Source organism: Dipodomys merriami, unplaced genomic scaffold (genome assembly GCF_024711535.1).
Source record: "Dipodomys merriami isolate MVZ:Mamm:240054 unplaced genomic scaffold, mDipMer1.0.p SCAF_33, whole genome shotgun sequence".
Classification (NCBI taxonomy): Eukaryota; Metazoa; Chordata; class Mammalia; order Rodentia; family Heteromyidae; genus Dipodomys; species Dipodomys merriami.
Window position 1 is genome coordinate 8,985,051 of NW_027204826.1, and position 16,900 is coordinate 9,001,950.

At 51.4% G+C, this 16,900-nt stretch overlaps 1 protein-coding gene across 1 annotated transcript; it reads left to right on the forward strand.

The window, feature by feature from the left end:
* Window positions 1-2,764: 2,764 nt before the first annotated feature.
* On the forward strand, window positions 2,765-7,205 carry Magel2 (MAGE family member L2). Its single transcript, XM_070043383.1, is given in 3 exon segments — window positions 2,765-4,735; window positions 4,737-5,990; window positions 6,039-7,205. Coding segments are annotated over 3 exon segments (4,392 nt in total).
* The last annotated feature ends 9,695 nt before the right edge of the window (window positions 7,206-16,900 follow it).

The window sequence follows — 16,900 nt, forward strand, 5'->3', positions numbered from 1 at the left end:
CTTGACAATATGTGCTCAGATCGGTTGAACTGTAAAGCTATGTACATAGAACAGTGATGGGGAATTAGAAAGTTCCACAAGAAAGGCAGTGATTTGGGGAGACCTATTTAGGATTTGTGGTTCAAATTGTCCCTCTAATCTCAGGATGGACTAGATTTTGTTGTTTTTAAAGTTGGATTGTTTTTCACACAGGGGGCTGTATATTTCTCGATTCCTGGTGTGTGCGTGTGTGTGTGTGTGTGTGTGTGTGTGAGAGAGAGAGAGAGAGAGAGAGAGAGATTTGGGGGTGTGTAAACAAAATCATAGCTACATTGAACCTCTCAAATTCCCTGTGACTGAGAGCATTAAAAGATATATATTTTCCAAAGAGGATAAATATGATGTGCATCCTTTTATTAACACCTCCACAAACACTAAATGCTTAATTCCTTTTTATTTCCCCCCACACTTCCTCTCCCCAGTCCATTCAAGACTGTTCTCTAAAAGCCCACGTTGCTAATTATGAATTGTTTATCTTTCACTTGTAAATACGCCTGCATCTTTTTCTTTGTTTCCTCCAATAATTCCTAATCCTTTACTTATGGTTCATGTGTTGCTGGATGGTATAAACGGAGCTCTTTTCGCAGAATGGATTTGCGGGGGAGAGCTATTCATTGAGCGCTATCAGTACCAAGTACCCGGGTCCTATTAGCAACAAATGATCGTGTGGATGTCTCACAGCACGGTTCATTAAAAGTCAAATCTGTCACAATATGTGGGCCAACTTAATCACTGATGAGTTTATGCATTTGAGACAGAGAAGGAGAGAGAAAAAAAGCATGCTTTAACTGCCATTGAAAACTAAACGAATTCTCCTCCAAACCATCCTCTGTTATAAATACCCATGTGGCAGTGATGATAAGATGGTAATGTAAGGTTATGTATTTAGAATTGATGTTCCCTAAGTTATCGCCTCTGTGCAACAGTCAAGTTCTGTATGGATCTGACTACAAAAACAAAAACACTGCTTCAAGGAGTGAAACACAATGGTACCAACTCTAGATGCTTTGGGGGTCCAGAGAGCCTTGTCTAGCTCTTCACAGAAATGACATATCATCAGACAACTGGGAGGGGGTGTGTGTGTGGGTGAGGGGAGCCACATAGTTTTAGAAAGAAGTTGCTAGAATGAAAACATCTCTTCGATGGCCAAGAAATCACTGAAATACTACCCTGGTCCCAAATTCTTCTCTCCTTGTCTGCAGCCTAGTAACACTGGGAGCGTGTACTGTATCTTCTATTATTGATCCATTCATTCCCCCAATTTGAGCAATACTAAGGGTCAGTTAGGAGTGGGGTACAACCTTCCTCATTCTCTTCTGCCCCCTTGTGGCTTTATTTTTCTCACTCTGGACTCTTGCCCCAGGCCAATATTGATAGCCTCTTTCCACAGGAAACATTCTCAATATTTATTACTTCCTATGTCCAAGAAAGCTTTCCCCCAAAAAACTAAGCTAAACTGTATCACTTCATTCTGGGCAGAAAGCAGTTCGCAGTTTCGCAATGACTTAAATGGCTTCTGTTTTATCTGTTCAACTGTTCACCTCTCTGACTTAAAAACTGATTTTTAGCCATCAAATAGATTTCTGTAGAATTTTGGTGGGGTTTTTTTTTTTGGTTCCTCATCTACTGCTCCTCTCTATCTGTTTGGATCTGTTGGTTTCCTCCACTCATTTAATTTTTTCTCCCCTCTTCTCTGTGCAACTTCTTCGGTGTTCCTGTTGAAAACAACCTCTCTCCCTCATTCATTCCCTCCGCTCTCACATTCCACAGGCTGGTTGTCTATCATTGATTTCTGACACATGAAAAAAAATAAAAATCCACCACTGCTTTCCTTCCCTATCGGCGCTAGGCTCTGCTCTCCCCGCCCCCCCCCCGCGCCCCCTCTGCCTGTCTCTGCTAATATTCTTCCACACGTATGTCAAGGAGTTTTACACTAAACATGCATCTCTTCTGCAGGGTCCTCATTTCATGCTCCCAGATCTGTGTTCCTGCAGAACAGCTAATTATGGGCAAGTGTGTGTGTGTGTGTGTGTGTGTGTGTGTGTGTGTGTGTGTGTGTGTAGGGGAGCAGGAGGAGGGGGGAAGAGGAACGCCATGGAAAGGGTGACATTATCCAAAAGGGGAAAAAAAAAAACAACATGCTCATGATCTGACTTGTGGAAAGGTAACCCCTGTGCACACACCTTAATAATCTAATTATACGTATTTATTTATGAAGTGCTCCACTGGATTCCTCCATCCCTGTGTGTGTGTGTGTGTGTGTGTGAACTGATTAGAGGAGGGCTCATGTCTGCAGCACAGCTGTGCCCGGCTGTCTCTGATCCCCTTCAAAGCTAGTTTATCTCCCCCTGGATGGGAGCGCGCGCGCGCGCGCGCGGGAGACAGGAAAAGGGGAGGGGAAAAAGAAAACCAAACTTCTCACTTTATTCAAGACCAGAATCCTAAAGGCTCACCCCCCCCCTCTTCCTTTCTCCTCTCCCACATTAAACCTCGGCGCGGCGGGGCGCGGCGCCCCCCTCCCCGGCCCCTCTTACGTCAATGCTCCTCATTTCTGAGCTCAAAGCGCACCTCGCTCCCCCTCCCTCGCTCCTCGCCCGCGTTTCTAGTGGTCTGCGCCTCCTCCGTCCTGCGACGCGGGGCCTCTTTTGGGTCCCCCCTCCCCTCTCCCCGCACAGCATAAAATCGGTGCCCGCCGCTCCACCGCGGGCAGAGCAGCGCTCCAGCCATGGAGCAGCAGCAGCACCAGCAGCAGCAGCTGACCGGTGCGCACTCGGGGAGCAGCGCCGGCGGCGGCACCGGCGACAGCGGCACCGGCAGCAGCAGCAGCGGCAGCAGCAGCAGCGGCGGCGGCGGCAGCGGCGCCGGCGGCGGCGCCGGAGGCAGCGGCGGCGGCGAAAATGAGGAAGGATCTCATGTCAGCCAGGACTTTGGTCGACGCCCCTCGGTCCTATCCACTAGAGGTGGTCGGGGGCGGGGAAGGGGCGGGCTCGCGCCCCCTGCCCTCCCACTTCTCGCGGCAGAGATCTGCGGAGGGACCGGCCGCGCGCACCATCCCCATCACCATCCCCACCGCGGCGGCGGCTCCTCCGGGTCTCTGCACGCAGCAGCAGCAGCGGCGGCGGGAGGAGGCGGAGGCGCCGGCTACCGGGCGGCGGCCGCGACCACCTACGCCGCGGCCGCCGGGTCCCGCTGGAGGAAGAGGCCGAGCAGCAGCTGTCGGAGGAAGCGGCGCGCCGCCGCCGCCTGCCCCCCGCACCACCCCCACCAGCACCCCCACCACCACCTCCACCCGCGGGACATGTCGCAGCTAAGTACGGGCCTGGGGGACGCCGCCAGCCCGCCGCCGGCCGCCGCGCCGGTGGTGGCGGTGGTGGAGGCGCCCAAGCCGCCGCAGCCGCCGCCGCCGCCGCTCTATAGCCGCCCCACCGTGCTGATGCGCGCCCCGCCCGCCTCCTCCCGGGCGGCCCCCGTCCCGTGGGATCCTCCTCCCCTGGACTTGGCGCTGCCCCTGGCCGCCTGGCCGGCGCCCCAGCCCGCCTGGGAGCCTCCCCCGGTCCCGCTGCCTCCCGCGCCCCCGGTGGTGGCGGCGGCGGCCGCGGCGGCGGCGGCGGCGGCCGGGTCTCCGCTGGTCCAGCCGCCCGCGCTGGGGCCCCCGCTGGTCTCCGCTGCCCAGCTCGCGGGGCCGCCGCCGCCGCCGCCGCCGCTGGGCAAGCCTCCTCCTCCGACGCCCGGAGTCCTGATGATCCACCCGGCTCCTCCTCCTGGGACCCCGCTGGCGCAGCCGCCGCCGCCGCCGCCGCCGACGCCGGGAGTCCTCATGCTGCACCCGTCTGCGGCTCACGGGGCCCCGCTGCCGCCTCCCCCGCCCCCTCCCCCGCCTCCCCCCGGGACCCCTCTGTCCCACCCTCCTCCGGGGACCCCGCTGGGCCACCCCGGGCTTCCCGGGACCCCGCTGGTGCCCCCTCCCCCTCCGGGGACCCCGCTGGTGCACCCGCCCCCGCCGGGGACCCCGCTGGTGCACCCGCCCCCGCCGGGGACCCCCATAGCGCACCCGCCGCCTCCGGTGACCCCGCTGGTGCACCCCCCGCCGCCGGTGACCCCGCTGGTGCACCCCCCGCCGCCCGGGACGCCGATGACGCAGCCGACGGCGCCAGGAGTCCTGATGGCCCAGCCGATGACGCCCGGAGTCCTGATGGTCCATCCTTCTGCACCGGGAGCGCCGATGGCCCAGCCGCCGCCTCTGGGAGCCCCGCTGGCCAAGCCTCCGGCTTCCAACCTCATGATGATCCCCCAGGGCGGCAGAGCGCCCATCATCCAGCCGCCGGTGTCCGGAGCGCCCATGGCGCAACCAGTGGCTCCCCCGGCCCAGTCACTGGCCACTTGGGCCCCGCACGGTCAGCCCTTGATCTTGCAAATCCAGTCTCAGGTCGTCAGGGCCCCGCCACAAGTTCCCCAGCTCCCTCCACTGCCTCAGATACCCCAGCTGCCCCAACCGCCCCAGGTGCAGCTGGCCACGCCCCCCGGCTGGCAAACTACCACACCTGGGTGGCAGGCCCCGCCCCAGGCCTGGCAAGCCACGCCCTTGACCTGGCATACCACTCAGGTCACGTGGCAGGCCCCTGCCATCGCCTGGCAGGCCCCCCCGCCGCCCCCGCCACCCCCGCCGCCACCCCCAGTGCGCCAGGGCCCCCCCCCCAGCCATGCGTTCCGGGCCTACTCCTATCCGCCCTGGACCACCCCCGGGCATGCGGCAGAGCCAGAATACGGGCCGCCAGGCCTCTCCGAGCATGCGCCAGACCCCGCCCTCCATGCGCCAGCCGCCGCTGCTCCGCCAGATGCCCATCCGGCCGGCTCCGCAGGCCTTGGCGTCGCAGCCGCAGCTCTGGCACACCCTGCCGCCGCCCCCACCCCTGCGGCAGGCCCCGCAGGCTCGTCTGCTGGCCCAGCAGGCCCAGGGGCCGCCACCTGCGCTGCAGGGACCCGTGGTGCTGCCCGTTGGCCCCCAGGCGGCCCAGTTAGTGCTGCCAGTCTCACAGCCTGACCCCGAGGCTGACCCTGAGGCCAGCTCGGAGGAGGACGAGGCCTCAGAGGAGGCCCCCGAGGCCGTGCACTGCCCATCCATCATCTGGCAGGGCCCCAAAGGCCAGGTCCTCGTGCCAGAAGACCTGCCCATGTCGCTGGAGTACGAGGAGGTGCAGCAGGCCGAGGAGGGACCCAGTCACTTCTGGCAGCCTCTGCCCGTCCAGGAGGCCCAGGAGCAGGCCCCCGTGATGGTCCAGCTGGAGCAGCAGCCCTTTCGGGGGGCAGCCAGGCAGACTCGGCTACCCTCCCAGGAGGCCGAGCCCACGGGCTTGCAGGCAGAAATGCCCACAGTGCAACTGCAACCATCCTGGGAAGGGTCACCCCCCATGCTGCAGGGGGAACCCGAAGGACCCCTAGAGGCGACAAATTTTCCCAGGGGTGCCTCTAGCTCATTTATGACTCCAGGAGGAGAATCTAGGGCCTCTAGCTCTAGAGAGCACGGGGGCTCTTCTAGAGAACGCGGGACCTCTTCGAAGGAGAAAAAGGGCCCTCCCAAAGATCGCATGATCTTTGCTGCCACCTTCAGTGCTACCAGGGCGATGCCAGTCTCCAGGGCACACCTGCCACCTGCCTGGAGGAACTGGTCAGCCACCTCGGAGACCTGCATTGCCACCCCGAGGGTCTCTCCATCTACCTCCTACTACCGGGCTGCCTCTCCTCATGCCTTCACAGGCCCACTGGCCACCACTGAGGGCCCCAGGCCACTGCCCTTTTGTCTGCCTGGGCCATACGCCTGCATGGGGCCACCCCTGCCTGCCGTCCAGTGGGTTCCAGAACCCCAGGTGAATGCCCCGAGGGCATTCAAGAGGGTGCCCACCGCCCCCATGGCGACAGCCGCTGTCCCGATGGCCACAGCCGTTGTCCCCCCGGTGGTGGCCGCGGCAGCAGCGGCAGCGGCAGCTGCCCCTGCTCAGGAGGACTCCAAGACCGTGGAGCCACCACGCCGCCCGTGCAAAGCCACACGGAAGAAGAAGCATCTGGAACCTAAAGAGGACAGGGGGGGCCGCCGGGGGGCCATGTGTGACTTTCTGGGCCTGCCAGCTGGGGAGGATCCCAGAGTGTGTTACTGGGAGGGACAGGGTTCTGACCAGCTTCTGGGGGACTACCCCTACATCTCTGGTGCCATAAGTGGCTGGGAGTGCAACAATACCTCCAGGATCCTGAGTGGGTGGGAACCACCCAGCACCTGCTGGGCGGTGGATGGCCCCAGCACCTCTAGAGCCACAGGTCACTGCAGAGGCCCACACTGCTCTCTGCCATTAATCAGTGAGGCCTTCTGTCTGTCTCAGGGATCCAGGGCCACCCAGAGGGGTCGCCAGGGGGCACTGGAGCCATTGTCTCCCTCAGATGGGAGAACAGATCCACTGGTGCAATTTCTCTTGGTCAATGACCAAGTCCAGGTGCCCATCCAGCACTCGGAGATGGTAAATGTTGTCCTCCGAGAATACAACCCCGAATGCTTTGATGATGATGATGATGACGAGGACAACACTACTGCCACGAAGCGGGGGTGTGCCTTTGGTCGGTCAAAGGGCGGCTGTGCCAGAAGCCGGACCGATGTGATCATGCAGAAGCTGGGAGAGGCTCAGGGTGGTTTTGTGGCTCCCTGCTTAGACAGGCCCAAGTTTGGCCTTCTGATGGTGGTGCTGAGCCTCATCTTCATGAAAGGCAACTGCATCCGGGAGAGTCTGATCTTTCATTTTCTCTTCCGGCTAGGGCTGGATGTCCGGGAGACCACTGGTCTCTTTGGGAATGCAAGGAAGCTCATTACGGATGAGTTTGTGAGGCACAAGTACCTGGAGTACAGGAGGATCCCTTGCACTGAGCCAGCAGAGTACGAACTCCTCTGGGGGCCCCGGGCATTCCTTGAGACCAGCAAGATGCTGGTCCTGAGGTTCCTGGCCAAACTTCACAGGATCGACCCCCAGAGCTGGCCCTTCCATTACCTGGAGGCGCTGGCAGAGTTTGACAGTGATGATGAGGAGGATGTGGAGGTGGAGGTGGAGGTGGAGGTGGTGGAGGAGGAGGAGGGCGATGACAATGAATCTGATGAGGAGCCCAGCAGCAGCACGGCTCCCCGCTAAGATGGGTTACAGTGAGACATCATTCCAGTGGGTCCAGGGCCAGAGGCCACAGAGAGACTATGGGGGGGGGGAAGGGGTAATCTGTTCCTGTTGGGTTTTTTTTTTTTCATAAAAAAATCCAGTTCTGTGGTACGTGATGTGAACTTGAAGTTTTCAACCTGATCGTGTACCTTGCCAAAGCTTTTTGTATGTTCTTATGTGGTGTTCATTGGGACTGGCTGCTGTTCTCTTTGGTATTTTTTGGCCTCTGTAATTTTTTCTTTTTGTCAATGAGATGTATGGTTTGCTGTCATGTATCCTCAGTGTTATGTTCTTGTATCAGAGTTGTGCAGATTTTGTGAAACGAATCGCTGAGTGAAACTTGTTCCCCTTTTTTCTGGTACAGTTCGTGTGTGAACTTTGTGGTGGGGTTTGTTCTTTGACTGTGAAATGCCTTGTCAGTTTAAAAATTATCTGGAGAAAATCTAAAGATCTATATCTACAGATAAAATATTCTTTCAGTATAAGACAGAAGTGTTTGTCTTTATTCTAATTCTCACCCTCTTAGGAGCCAAGTTACATCACACTGTTGGAATTGGAACAAAGATCAAGATCATTTATGCACAATAGAAATATACATATATATATATATATATATTTAAAAATATAGTACAGGCAGTTTCCAAGGAAAGTAGATTGTGGTGGGTGGCAAAATATGAGATTCCCAGTCAGCACAAAGTAAAACTTCACAAGTTAGGTATATGCCACCGAGAACCTCTATCTGGTTGGATTTTTAATCTCCAAGTTAAACAAACAAACAGGTAAACACACACACACACACACACACACACACACACACACACACACACATTAGCAGCAAGCCCATAAAATTATAATGTGAAGAAGGAAATTCCCCCCCCCCAACAACTAGCATACATCAAGATCATTAGCCACATGCAGAAAGCGACAAAGGGCCGCTTGTCAGTCTTGTGGCCCTCAGAGAGGAGGGAGGAATGGGAGTGCAGCCATTGAGATGTGGGAAAGATGTGGAAAAAGAAAGATGTCAAGGGGCTAGGGACCCTGAAGACTGCAGAATAGGTTGATGAAATTGGAATTCTTTGGGACATAGACTGGACTAGGGTGGGGGTCAAGGGGAGGAGGAATCTAAATGAGTGTGGTCAGCTCTTGGGTAAGGGAGGTGTGAGGGGCAGAAGGAAGGGACTAAACTGGCCCAAGTGTTTGGGAGTAAGCTATGTGCACACCTGTGAAGGTAGGATACAAGGAGGGACTTCCCTGAGGTCATCGTCCTTCCTGCAAATAGGGCATATTTCCACTGCTACCCCTTGTCACAACTGATAAACTCCAGACCCCTCTGTGTGTGTGTGTGTGTGTGTGTGTGTACATGTGTGCGCGTGTGAATACATGAGCATATGCATGTGTGGTTAGGAAATTCTATGTGAGGTTAGTAGCAATTGTGGGTTTTATCTGCCACCTACTGGCCATGCTACTGTACTGCAGGTAGCGGGGATGCCAACGCCCTTTCTGCAGTTTTATGTCTTACCTAGATGGTAAGTAAGTACAGGTGGTAGCCGCCACATGCATTAGGACTTTGGTCCACAACCTTACCTACGTCTGCGCCCAATGCTTCCTTCTTTCTCCAGATAGTACAGGCCAAGTTGTAACCCCTTCCCAAGGCCAATCCAAGGGCCATAGGCCCTGTAGCTTGGCCAATTGGGAACCCTGGGGAGGTAGGGGCAGGAAATATGGAGAGACTGGATACTGCATCCCTTCCTGTCACAACAGAGCTAAAGTTATCTTTTTGTTTTTGTTTTTCACACAACTGGACCTATTCCAGATCTGACTGGACAAAGGTGATTTTTACCAAAGTACCCAGATTCCCCCAAAACTCAGTCCTGCTATCTGAATGCTACCTTCAGTTATTTTTGATGACCAAACAAATACTCAGTGAAGATGATATATGCCCCAGTAGAGAGCAATACTGAAGCTCAGTTTCTTGCTTGGTTTTAATTTACATATACTCTCTTGTGCCAGTACTGGGACTCAAACTCAAGGTCTCACACTCTTTCCGCCCCCACCCCCCCCCACCAGCCATGGGGTTTGAAGCTCAGGGTCTGGATGCTGTCTGTTAGCTTTTGTGCTCAAGGCTTCTGCTCAACCACTTTGAGCCACAGCCTCACTTCTGGCTTTCTGGTAGCTCATTGGAAATAAGAGACTCAGACTTTTTCTGCCCAGGCTGGCTTTGAACTCTGGTACTTAGATCTCAGCCTCTTGGGTAGTTTGAAGCACAGGCATCAGCTGCCGGCAGATGCCAGCTAAGGTCTCATACTTTTTTTTTTTTTTGCTGGTCATGGGGCCTGAACTCTAGGTATGGGTGTTGTCCCTCAGCTCTTCAGCTCAAGGCTAGCGCTCTACCACTTGAGCCACCTTCCCAGCCCCAGGTCTCACACTCCTGCTAGGCATTTTTGCTCATAGTTGATCCTCTACCACCTGAGCCACACCTTTAACTCTGGCTTTTGTTGGTTGATGGGAGATAGGAGTCTTAAAGATTTGTCTGCCTAGGCAGACTTCGAACATCAGACCCTAGATGTCAGTAACTGTGAGGAAGATAGGATTGCAGGCGTGAGCCACTCAGTTTATTTATAATCATTTCTATGTTTTTTCTCCCAACCATTTGCTCATGGGGACCTTGAGCAGTATTTGTGGAGCAATATTTGGAAAAATTTATTCTATAATGTTGTCGCTATATACCAGGGGGAGCTGGCTTCTTTTCCAGCTTGGTTCTGCTGCTCATATAGAGTCCTCCTCTGAACTCAGGATGGGAATAAGACTTTTCTTTTTCTTTTTCTTTTTTTAGTTCTTTTTTGTTTATTTCATTTTTATTGTTATTATAAAGGTGATGCACAGAGGTGTTATAGTTACATAAATCAAATAAAGAGGACATTTCTTCTTGGACAATGTCACCCCTTCCCTTGCTCTTTCCCAGTTTCTCCCTCCCATCCCCACCCACAAGTTGCATAGTTCATTTTATCATAGTGTCTAGTGAATGCCACGGCTGCATTTGTTCACCCTCTGACCCTCCATTTCTGTGCTCCCCCTTACCCTCCCCAAAACAGATTAATGAAAAAAAAACAAGGAAAAAAGAAAAAAAACCAAAACAACAACAAAGGGGAAAATCTCTTGCTTCCATTTCCTGGGGTTCATTCCAATAAATATTATTGCATATGATCAGAGGCACATAGGCATTGCGCCTTTGTGTTCTTCCCCTACGAATATCCTCCTTTGGTCTCACTGTGTGTGACTGTCTAGAGTCCTGTATGATGTATCATGTCCCAGAGTATTTTATATCTAGCTTCCATATTAATAGATGCATATTTGATTTTTTTCAAATTATGAGACATAAATGACAATAACCACGAAATACATTTTCTATGTTATGAAACACTACATAAGCTAAACATTGCACTAGGTATTTTGAAAGCTGATGTTAAGAAAACAGAAGGCAGACTATAAAGATGATATACAAAATAGATGAAACTATGTGGAAACAAATTTAAGACCTAGTATTTTGAAAGTGTGAACAGGTAACTAAACATAGCACACATATTTTCCCATAAAATGGAGAAAAATAAAGCCCTTATAAGTAAATGAACTGAAAGCATTAGGGAGGATTAATAAAAACAGGAAATAGTTGGGCACTGGTGGCTCAAGCCTGTCATCCTAGCTACTGAGGAGGCTGAGATCTGAGGATCACAGTTCAAAGCCAGCCAAGGCAGGAAAGTCCATGAGCTCCTATCTCAATTAACCAGCCCTAAACCAGAAGTGATGTTGTTCTCAAAGTGTAGAGCACTAGCCTTGAGCAAAAAGATCTCAGGGACGGCTCCCAGGCCTGGAGTAGAGGCCCCACTACTGGGGAAAAAAAAGAAAAGAAACAACTGATTTCCTTAGTATCTAAAGACAGAACTATTCCACCAGTATTATAATTTCCATTAATGATATTGGCATACCACACAGCATAAAAGTGCATGAACATCCAGTATGAATAATGTTATTATGAAAATTGAATCCATGTACACATCTGAAAAAAAGCATAAGCAATACTATTTACCCCGAAGTCAGTGAATCTTCAAGGAAATAAAACATTGTGGCCTTCCGATGGAAGTAATCTTCAATAAAAGCAAAGAAATAATCATCGAGGGAATCGCGTGTGGAAGTTGAGAAGACTGTGTGTTCCAAAACTGTGTGATCCAAGGGTTGTGCTGCCTAAAAGACTGTCCCTGGACAGAGCTAAGGTTTAGTGATGCTTCCCTTTCAATGTAGGAACTCTTCACTTAGGGTCCTTGACTTCCATTGATTGCAGAATAGAATTTCTGGACAAGTCACAACGGTAATAAAACTTGGTGGAGCTTTCGTAAGTAAACAAGCAGGCAAGCAGACAGACAAAAGCAAACAAACACACTGAATGGCAGGGGCACACTCTAGCGTAGGGTGGGTGCTCTTACAGGAAGATACACACACACACACACACACACACACACACACACACACACACACACACACACACACGAGTGCTCCTTGGCTGTTGGAGTATTTATAGGGTAAAGGCAGGGGGTCTGGCTTCAAAGTTATGTAAAGATAGGTGCTTTGTCTGTGCTTTAATCACACTTGGTGTTACTTTCTGAGTTTCTAGGTGAGAATGCATCCTGACATAAAACAGATCCTTACCCTTGAGATAAAGAGGCACCCTGCTATCTGCATTTTAGGGTAGGAGGTGGCTTAAGTTTGGGAAGCATTTTTCTCAGGAAGGCATACATCGTGCCAGACCAAGTGTTAATTCTTGGGGTGAGGGATACTCTCTCAGGAAAGCATGACTCCTGCTGTTTCTCTTTAAAGCGAAGATGGCATTTCTATGTTGCTAAATACCATATTTCTGAATTGCCTTCACCAGGCCTTAATTTCCCTAAGTTACCTGCTTTAATTCCCCTTTAAATGACTTTTGTTCCTGGAATCTTAAGGGAAGTTCATGAAGGGATGTCCCCTGTAATGGCTTTAAGATGACTGTACCTCATTTTCCCTTAGCCCATCCTGTTTCAAAACCACATGGTTCCTCAGAAAACAACTTGACATTTGATGTAAATGGATATAATGAAAGACTGCGTATCCAAAATGATAGGTTGTAAAGCAGTTTTAAAATCTACATCTGAGCAGTAGTTCAAGTACGTACCAGCGTATGATAGCCATAAAAGGATTTCAGTAGAAGATTATTTCACATTAGGCTGTATGAGTTTTAGTGGAAAGAAAACACAAAGTAGTACATATGTCTATGTTTTGTTTTCTTTGTGCCAGTATTAAGGCTTCAACTCAGAACTTCATGCTTTTACTTTAGTATTTTTGCTGAAGGGAGGTGTAATACCACTTCAGCCATAGCTCCATTTCCACTTATTTTTTGATTTTGGTCTGATGTGGGGCTTGAACTCTGGGCCTGGGTGCTGTCCCTGAGCTTTTCAGCTCAAGGCAAATGCTCTACCACTTGAGTCACAGCACCACTTCCAGTTTTCTGGTGGTTTATTGGAGATAAGAGTCTCACGAACTTTCCTGCCCCAGCTGGCTTTGAATCACAATCCTCAGATCTCAGCCTAGGGTTACAGATGTGAGCCACCAGCACCTGGCCCACTTTTTTTCTTTTTCTTTTTTGCTGGTTAACTGGAGATAAATGTCTTTGGATTTGTCTGCCTGGGTTGGCTTCAAACTATCATCCTCAGATCTCAGCTTTCTGAGTAGCTGAAATTACAGGTATGAGAGCCTGGCGTCTGGGACTTTTTATGTTTTTGTTCTTGTTGGTCATGGAGCTTTAACTCAGACCCGGGCGCTGTCCCTAAGCAATTTCTACTCAAGGCTAGTGCTCTACCATTTTGAGCCACAACCCCACTTGTGGTTTTTGTGTGGTTAATTGGAGATTAGAATCTCATGGGGACTTTTCTGCCCAGGCTGGCTTCAAATTGTGATTCTCAGATCTTAGCCTCCTGAGAAGCTAGGATTACAGGTGTGAGAGACTGATGCCTGGCTCACTGTTTTTTTTTGTTTTTGTTTTTGTTTTTGCTGGTCATAGGGCTTGAACTCTGGGCCTGGGCGCTGTCCTTCAGCCCTTCAGCTCAAGACTAGTACTCTACCATTTGAGCCACGACACCACTTCCAGTTTTCTGGTGGTTTATTGGAGATAAGAATAATCTCAATCCTCAGATCTCAGACTCCTGAGTAGTTAGGATTACAGGCGTAAGCCACCGATGCCCAGCAAGGATCCTGTTTTGAAGCCAGCCCAGGCAATAAAATCTGTGAGAACCCTTATCTCCAGTGACCAAGGGGAAAAGTCAAAAGTGGAGGTATAACTCACAGGGCTGAGCTCCAGCCTTGAGTTGAAAAAGCCAAGCAAGTGTGAAATTCAGGCCCTTGAGCTCAAACCCCCAGTGCAGACCCCAAAACAAACAAACAACAACAACAACAAAAGTTGTAAGATCAGTCTGCCCTGCCCAACTGGGAACTTTCTCCCTGTCACATCAGCTGTCCAGTCATGGAAGGTTTCCCATTTTGTGGGGTCAGTGATTCCTTCTTCATGGGTATGGCCAGTTTCGGGCTCCCACCTTTCCCACAGTGCCTTCTCCTTCTGGGCTGCGGGGCGCCCACTGGTCTCTGTGTCACCACAGACAAAGAGCAAACCTCATAAGCTGAGGGAAAGCATGGAGGAGACTCCAGTGCTCCTCAGCCTGAGGCCTTCCCTCAGCCCTCAGCTGCAGCTGATTAAAGGTGGCTCAGCCCAAACAAGAACTCTAAAAAAATGAATGCCGGGCGCCCTCTGCTGGACAGGTCGCAGACTTCCTTAGGTTCTGAGCAGAAAACCTAAGTAGCCAAGGAGGGAGGGCTGCAGGGGAAGAAGCCTCTACTATTTGGATTTAAGACCTGTTCTGTACGCTATGGAATCTTGGAAGCTACAGGGAAGAAGTAGTTTGTTAGGATCTAAAGTTTGGCTTCAGCCATGCGCTGGTGGCTCACACCTATCATCCTAGCTACTCAGGAGGTTGAGATCTGAGGGTCACAGTTCAAAGCCAGCCTGGACAGGAAAGTCCATGAGAGGTTGAGATCTGAGGGTCACAGTTCAAAGCCAGCCTGGACAGGAAAGTCCATGAGACTCTTATCTCCAATTGATCACCAGAAAACCGGAAGTGGCGCTGTGGCTCAGAGGTAGAGCACTGGCCTTGAATGAAAAAAGTTCAGCAATAGCACCCAGAACCCAAGTTCAAGCCTCCTGACCCACTTAAAAAAAAAAAAAAAAAAGAAAAAGGTAAGAAAATAAAAAAATAAGTTTGGCTTTCCCAGAAAGACTCTCCAGGACACAAAGCCACTGTGTGTCCACCTTCAGGGCCCAAGCTAGTTTCTCCTGAGTGCAAGCCATTTTTTATTTCTAAATCTCTCAGAGTGATCCACTGCAAGTCTCATGAAGGGATCCAATCCTCAGTCTTGCAATAGGAGCATCCTGAAGGCCTGTAATGCTCAAATCCTTTGAGCGTTGAAAAGTCGTAATGTTTAACAGATGGTATAAGCTGGTATAGTGGCTTACGCCCATGATCCTGGGAATGGGGGGGGAGGGGGGATAATGAAGATTGAAGTTAGAGGCCAGCCCCTCTCCCCCTCAAAAAAATAAGTTCAGAAGAACTTATTTAAAAAATACTTTAAAAATACTCAGGAGGCTGAGATCTGAGGATTGCAGTTCAAAGCCAGCCTGGGCAGGAAAGTTCCTGAGACTCTTATCTCCAATAAACCACTAGAACACTAGAAGTGGCGCTGTGGCTCAAGTGGTAGAGCGCTTACCTTGAGCTGAAGAGCTCAGGGATAATGCCCAGGCCCAGAGTTCAAGCCCCACAACCACCACTATCAACAACAACAACAAAAAATAAAAAATGTGTGTGTTTCAGGGAATATCTGTCACCCAAACTACAGAGGAAGGATAAGTAGAAAGTTCCCAATCCAGGATGAGCAGAACATTAAGGTGAGACCTTCAAAAACTAAAGGAAAAAAGTCTGGGGCAAGCCTCACGTGGTAGAGCCCCAGCCTCACAAGTTCAAGGCCCTTAGTTCAACCAGAGGGGGGGGAGGGTGAGATAAGGAAATAGATGATAGATAAAGAGGGAGGGAGAAAAGGGAGGAGAGGGATGAAGGGAGAGATGTGAAAAAGAAAGTAGAGAAAGCTAGGCACTGGTGGCTCATGCCTGTAATCCCAGCTACTCAGGAGATCTGAGGATCCAGGTATGAAGCCAGCTGGGGCAGGAAAAGTCTTTGAGACTCTTATCTCCAATTAAGCCCAGAAGAAACCAGAAGCCTGTAGTGTAGCTGTGGCTCAAGTGGTAGAGTAAAAGCCTTGAGTTCAAGCTCCAAGACAAGGTAGAGAAAGAGGGAGAGGCTGGGCACCAGTGGCTCATGCCTGTCATCCTAGCTATTCCGGAGGCTGAGATCTGAGGATCAGGGTTCAAAGCCAGCCCAGGCAGGAGACTCTTCTCTCCAATAAACCACTAGAAAACTGGAAGTGGCATGGTGGCTCAAGTGGTAGAGCACTTGCCTTGAGCTGAAGAGCTGAGGGACAGCGCCCAAGCCCGGAGTTCAAGCTCCATGACCAGCCAACAAAAAAAAAGAGAAAGAAAGAAAAGAAAGAAGGAGAGGGACAGGGAGAGGGAGAGAGAGAGGAAGAGAGAAGATGGAGGGAGATGGAGAAAGGAAGGAGGGAGGGAGGGGAAGAAGGAAGAGGGAAGGAGAGACCGTAAGCCAGTGGGGAGCACTTCTCATTAACTTATTTCTACACCTTCCTGTGTCCAGGAAGATGCTGTTCTCTGTGCAAATGGCCTGGGGTCCTGCATGCTGCTGGCCCACCTGTGGATGACATGGGCTGCCCATGCCTTTGTGTCTGCTTCTGAATGGCTGAGAGCCCAGGCAATGGTAGAGTACAGCCCGCCAGCGCCGGTCACCAGGACCTTTTCTCCAATCAGCAAACCTGCCGGAGGGTGCTCAACTGCGTCTCAGACTCTTCCCCCTGAAATAGAGACGCAGCCCCAAGATGTGCAATAGGAATGTGGATGTTGTGTTGAAAAGTGAGTGTTTGCTTGGCTGGGAGCTACAGAGATCGTGCAGGAGAAATCAGGTTGATCCTTTGTTTCCTTTTTCCAGCTGTGTGTATCTTATACACACCAAGCTGGAACAGGCACATCATTAGTTCAGCAATATTATCCCTGCTCCTAAACCAGTCCCTACCACCGCAGTCCACACACAGGACTGACCCACCACCACAGACTTCTCTCTTGCTGCACAACCATACCTGAGCCTTTCCCAGCATGCCCGATCTCGGGCTATCACCACTTTCTTCTCCAATGCTGTGATTTGTTGTCATTTCAAGAATATTATCATCCAGGTGCTAGCAGCTCACACCTGCAACCCTAGCTCTTCAACAGGCTGAGAGCTGAGGATCGAGTTGGAAGCCAGCCTGGGCAAGAAAGTCTGTGAGACTCTTCTTATCTGCAAAGAGCCAGAAAAAAAAGTCAGAATTGGAGGTAGGGCTCAAGTGAAAGGAGTACCAGCTTTGAGCAGAAAACGCCAAGGGAGAGCAAAAGGACCTGAATTCAAGCCCTAGGATGGACCAAAAAAAAAAAAAAAAGAAAA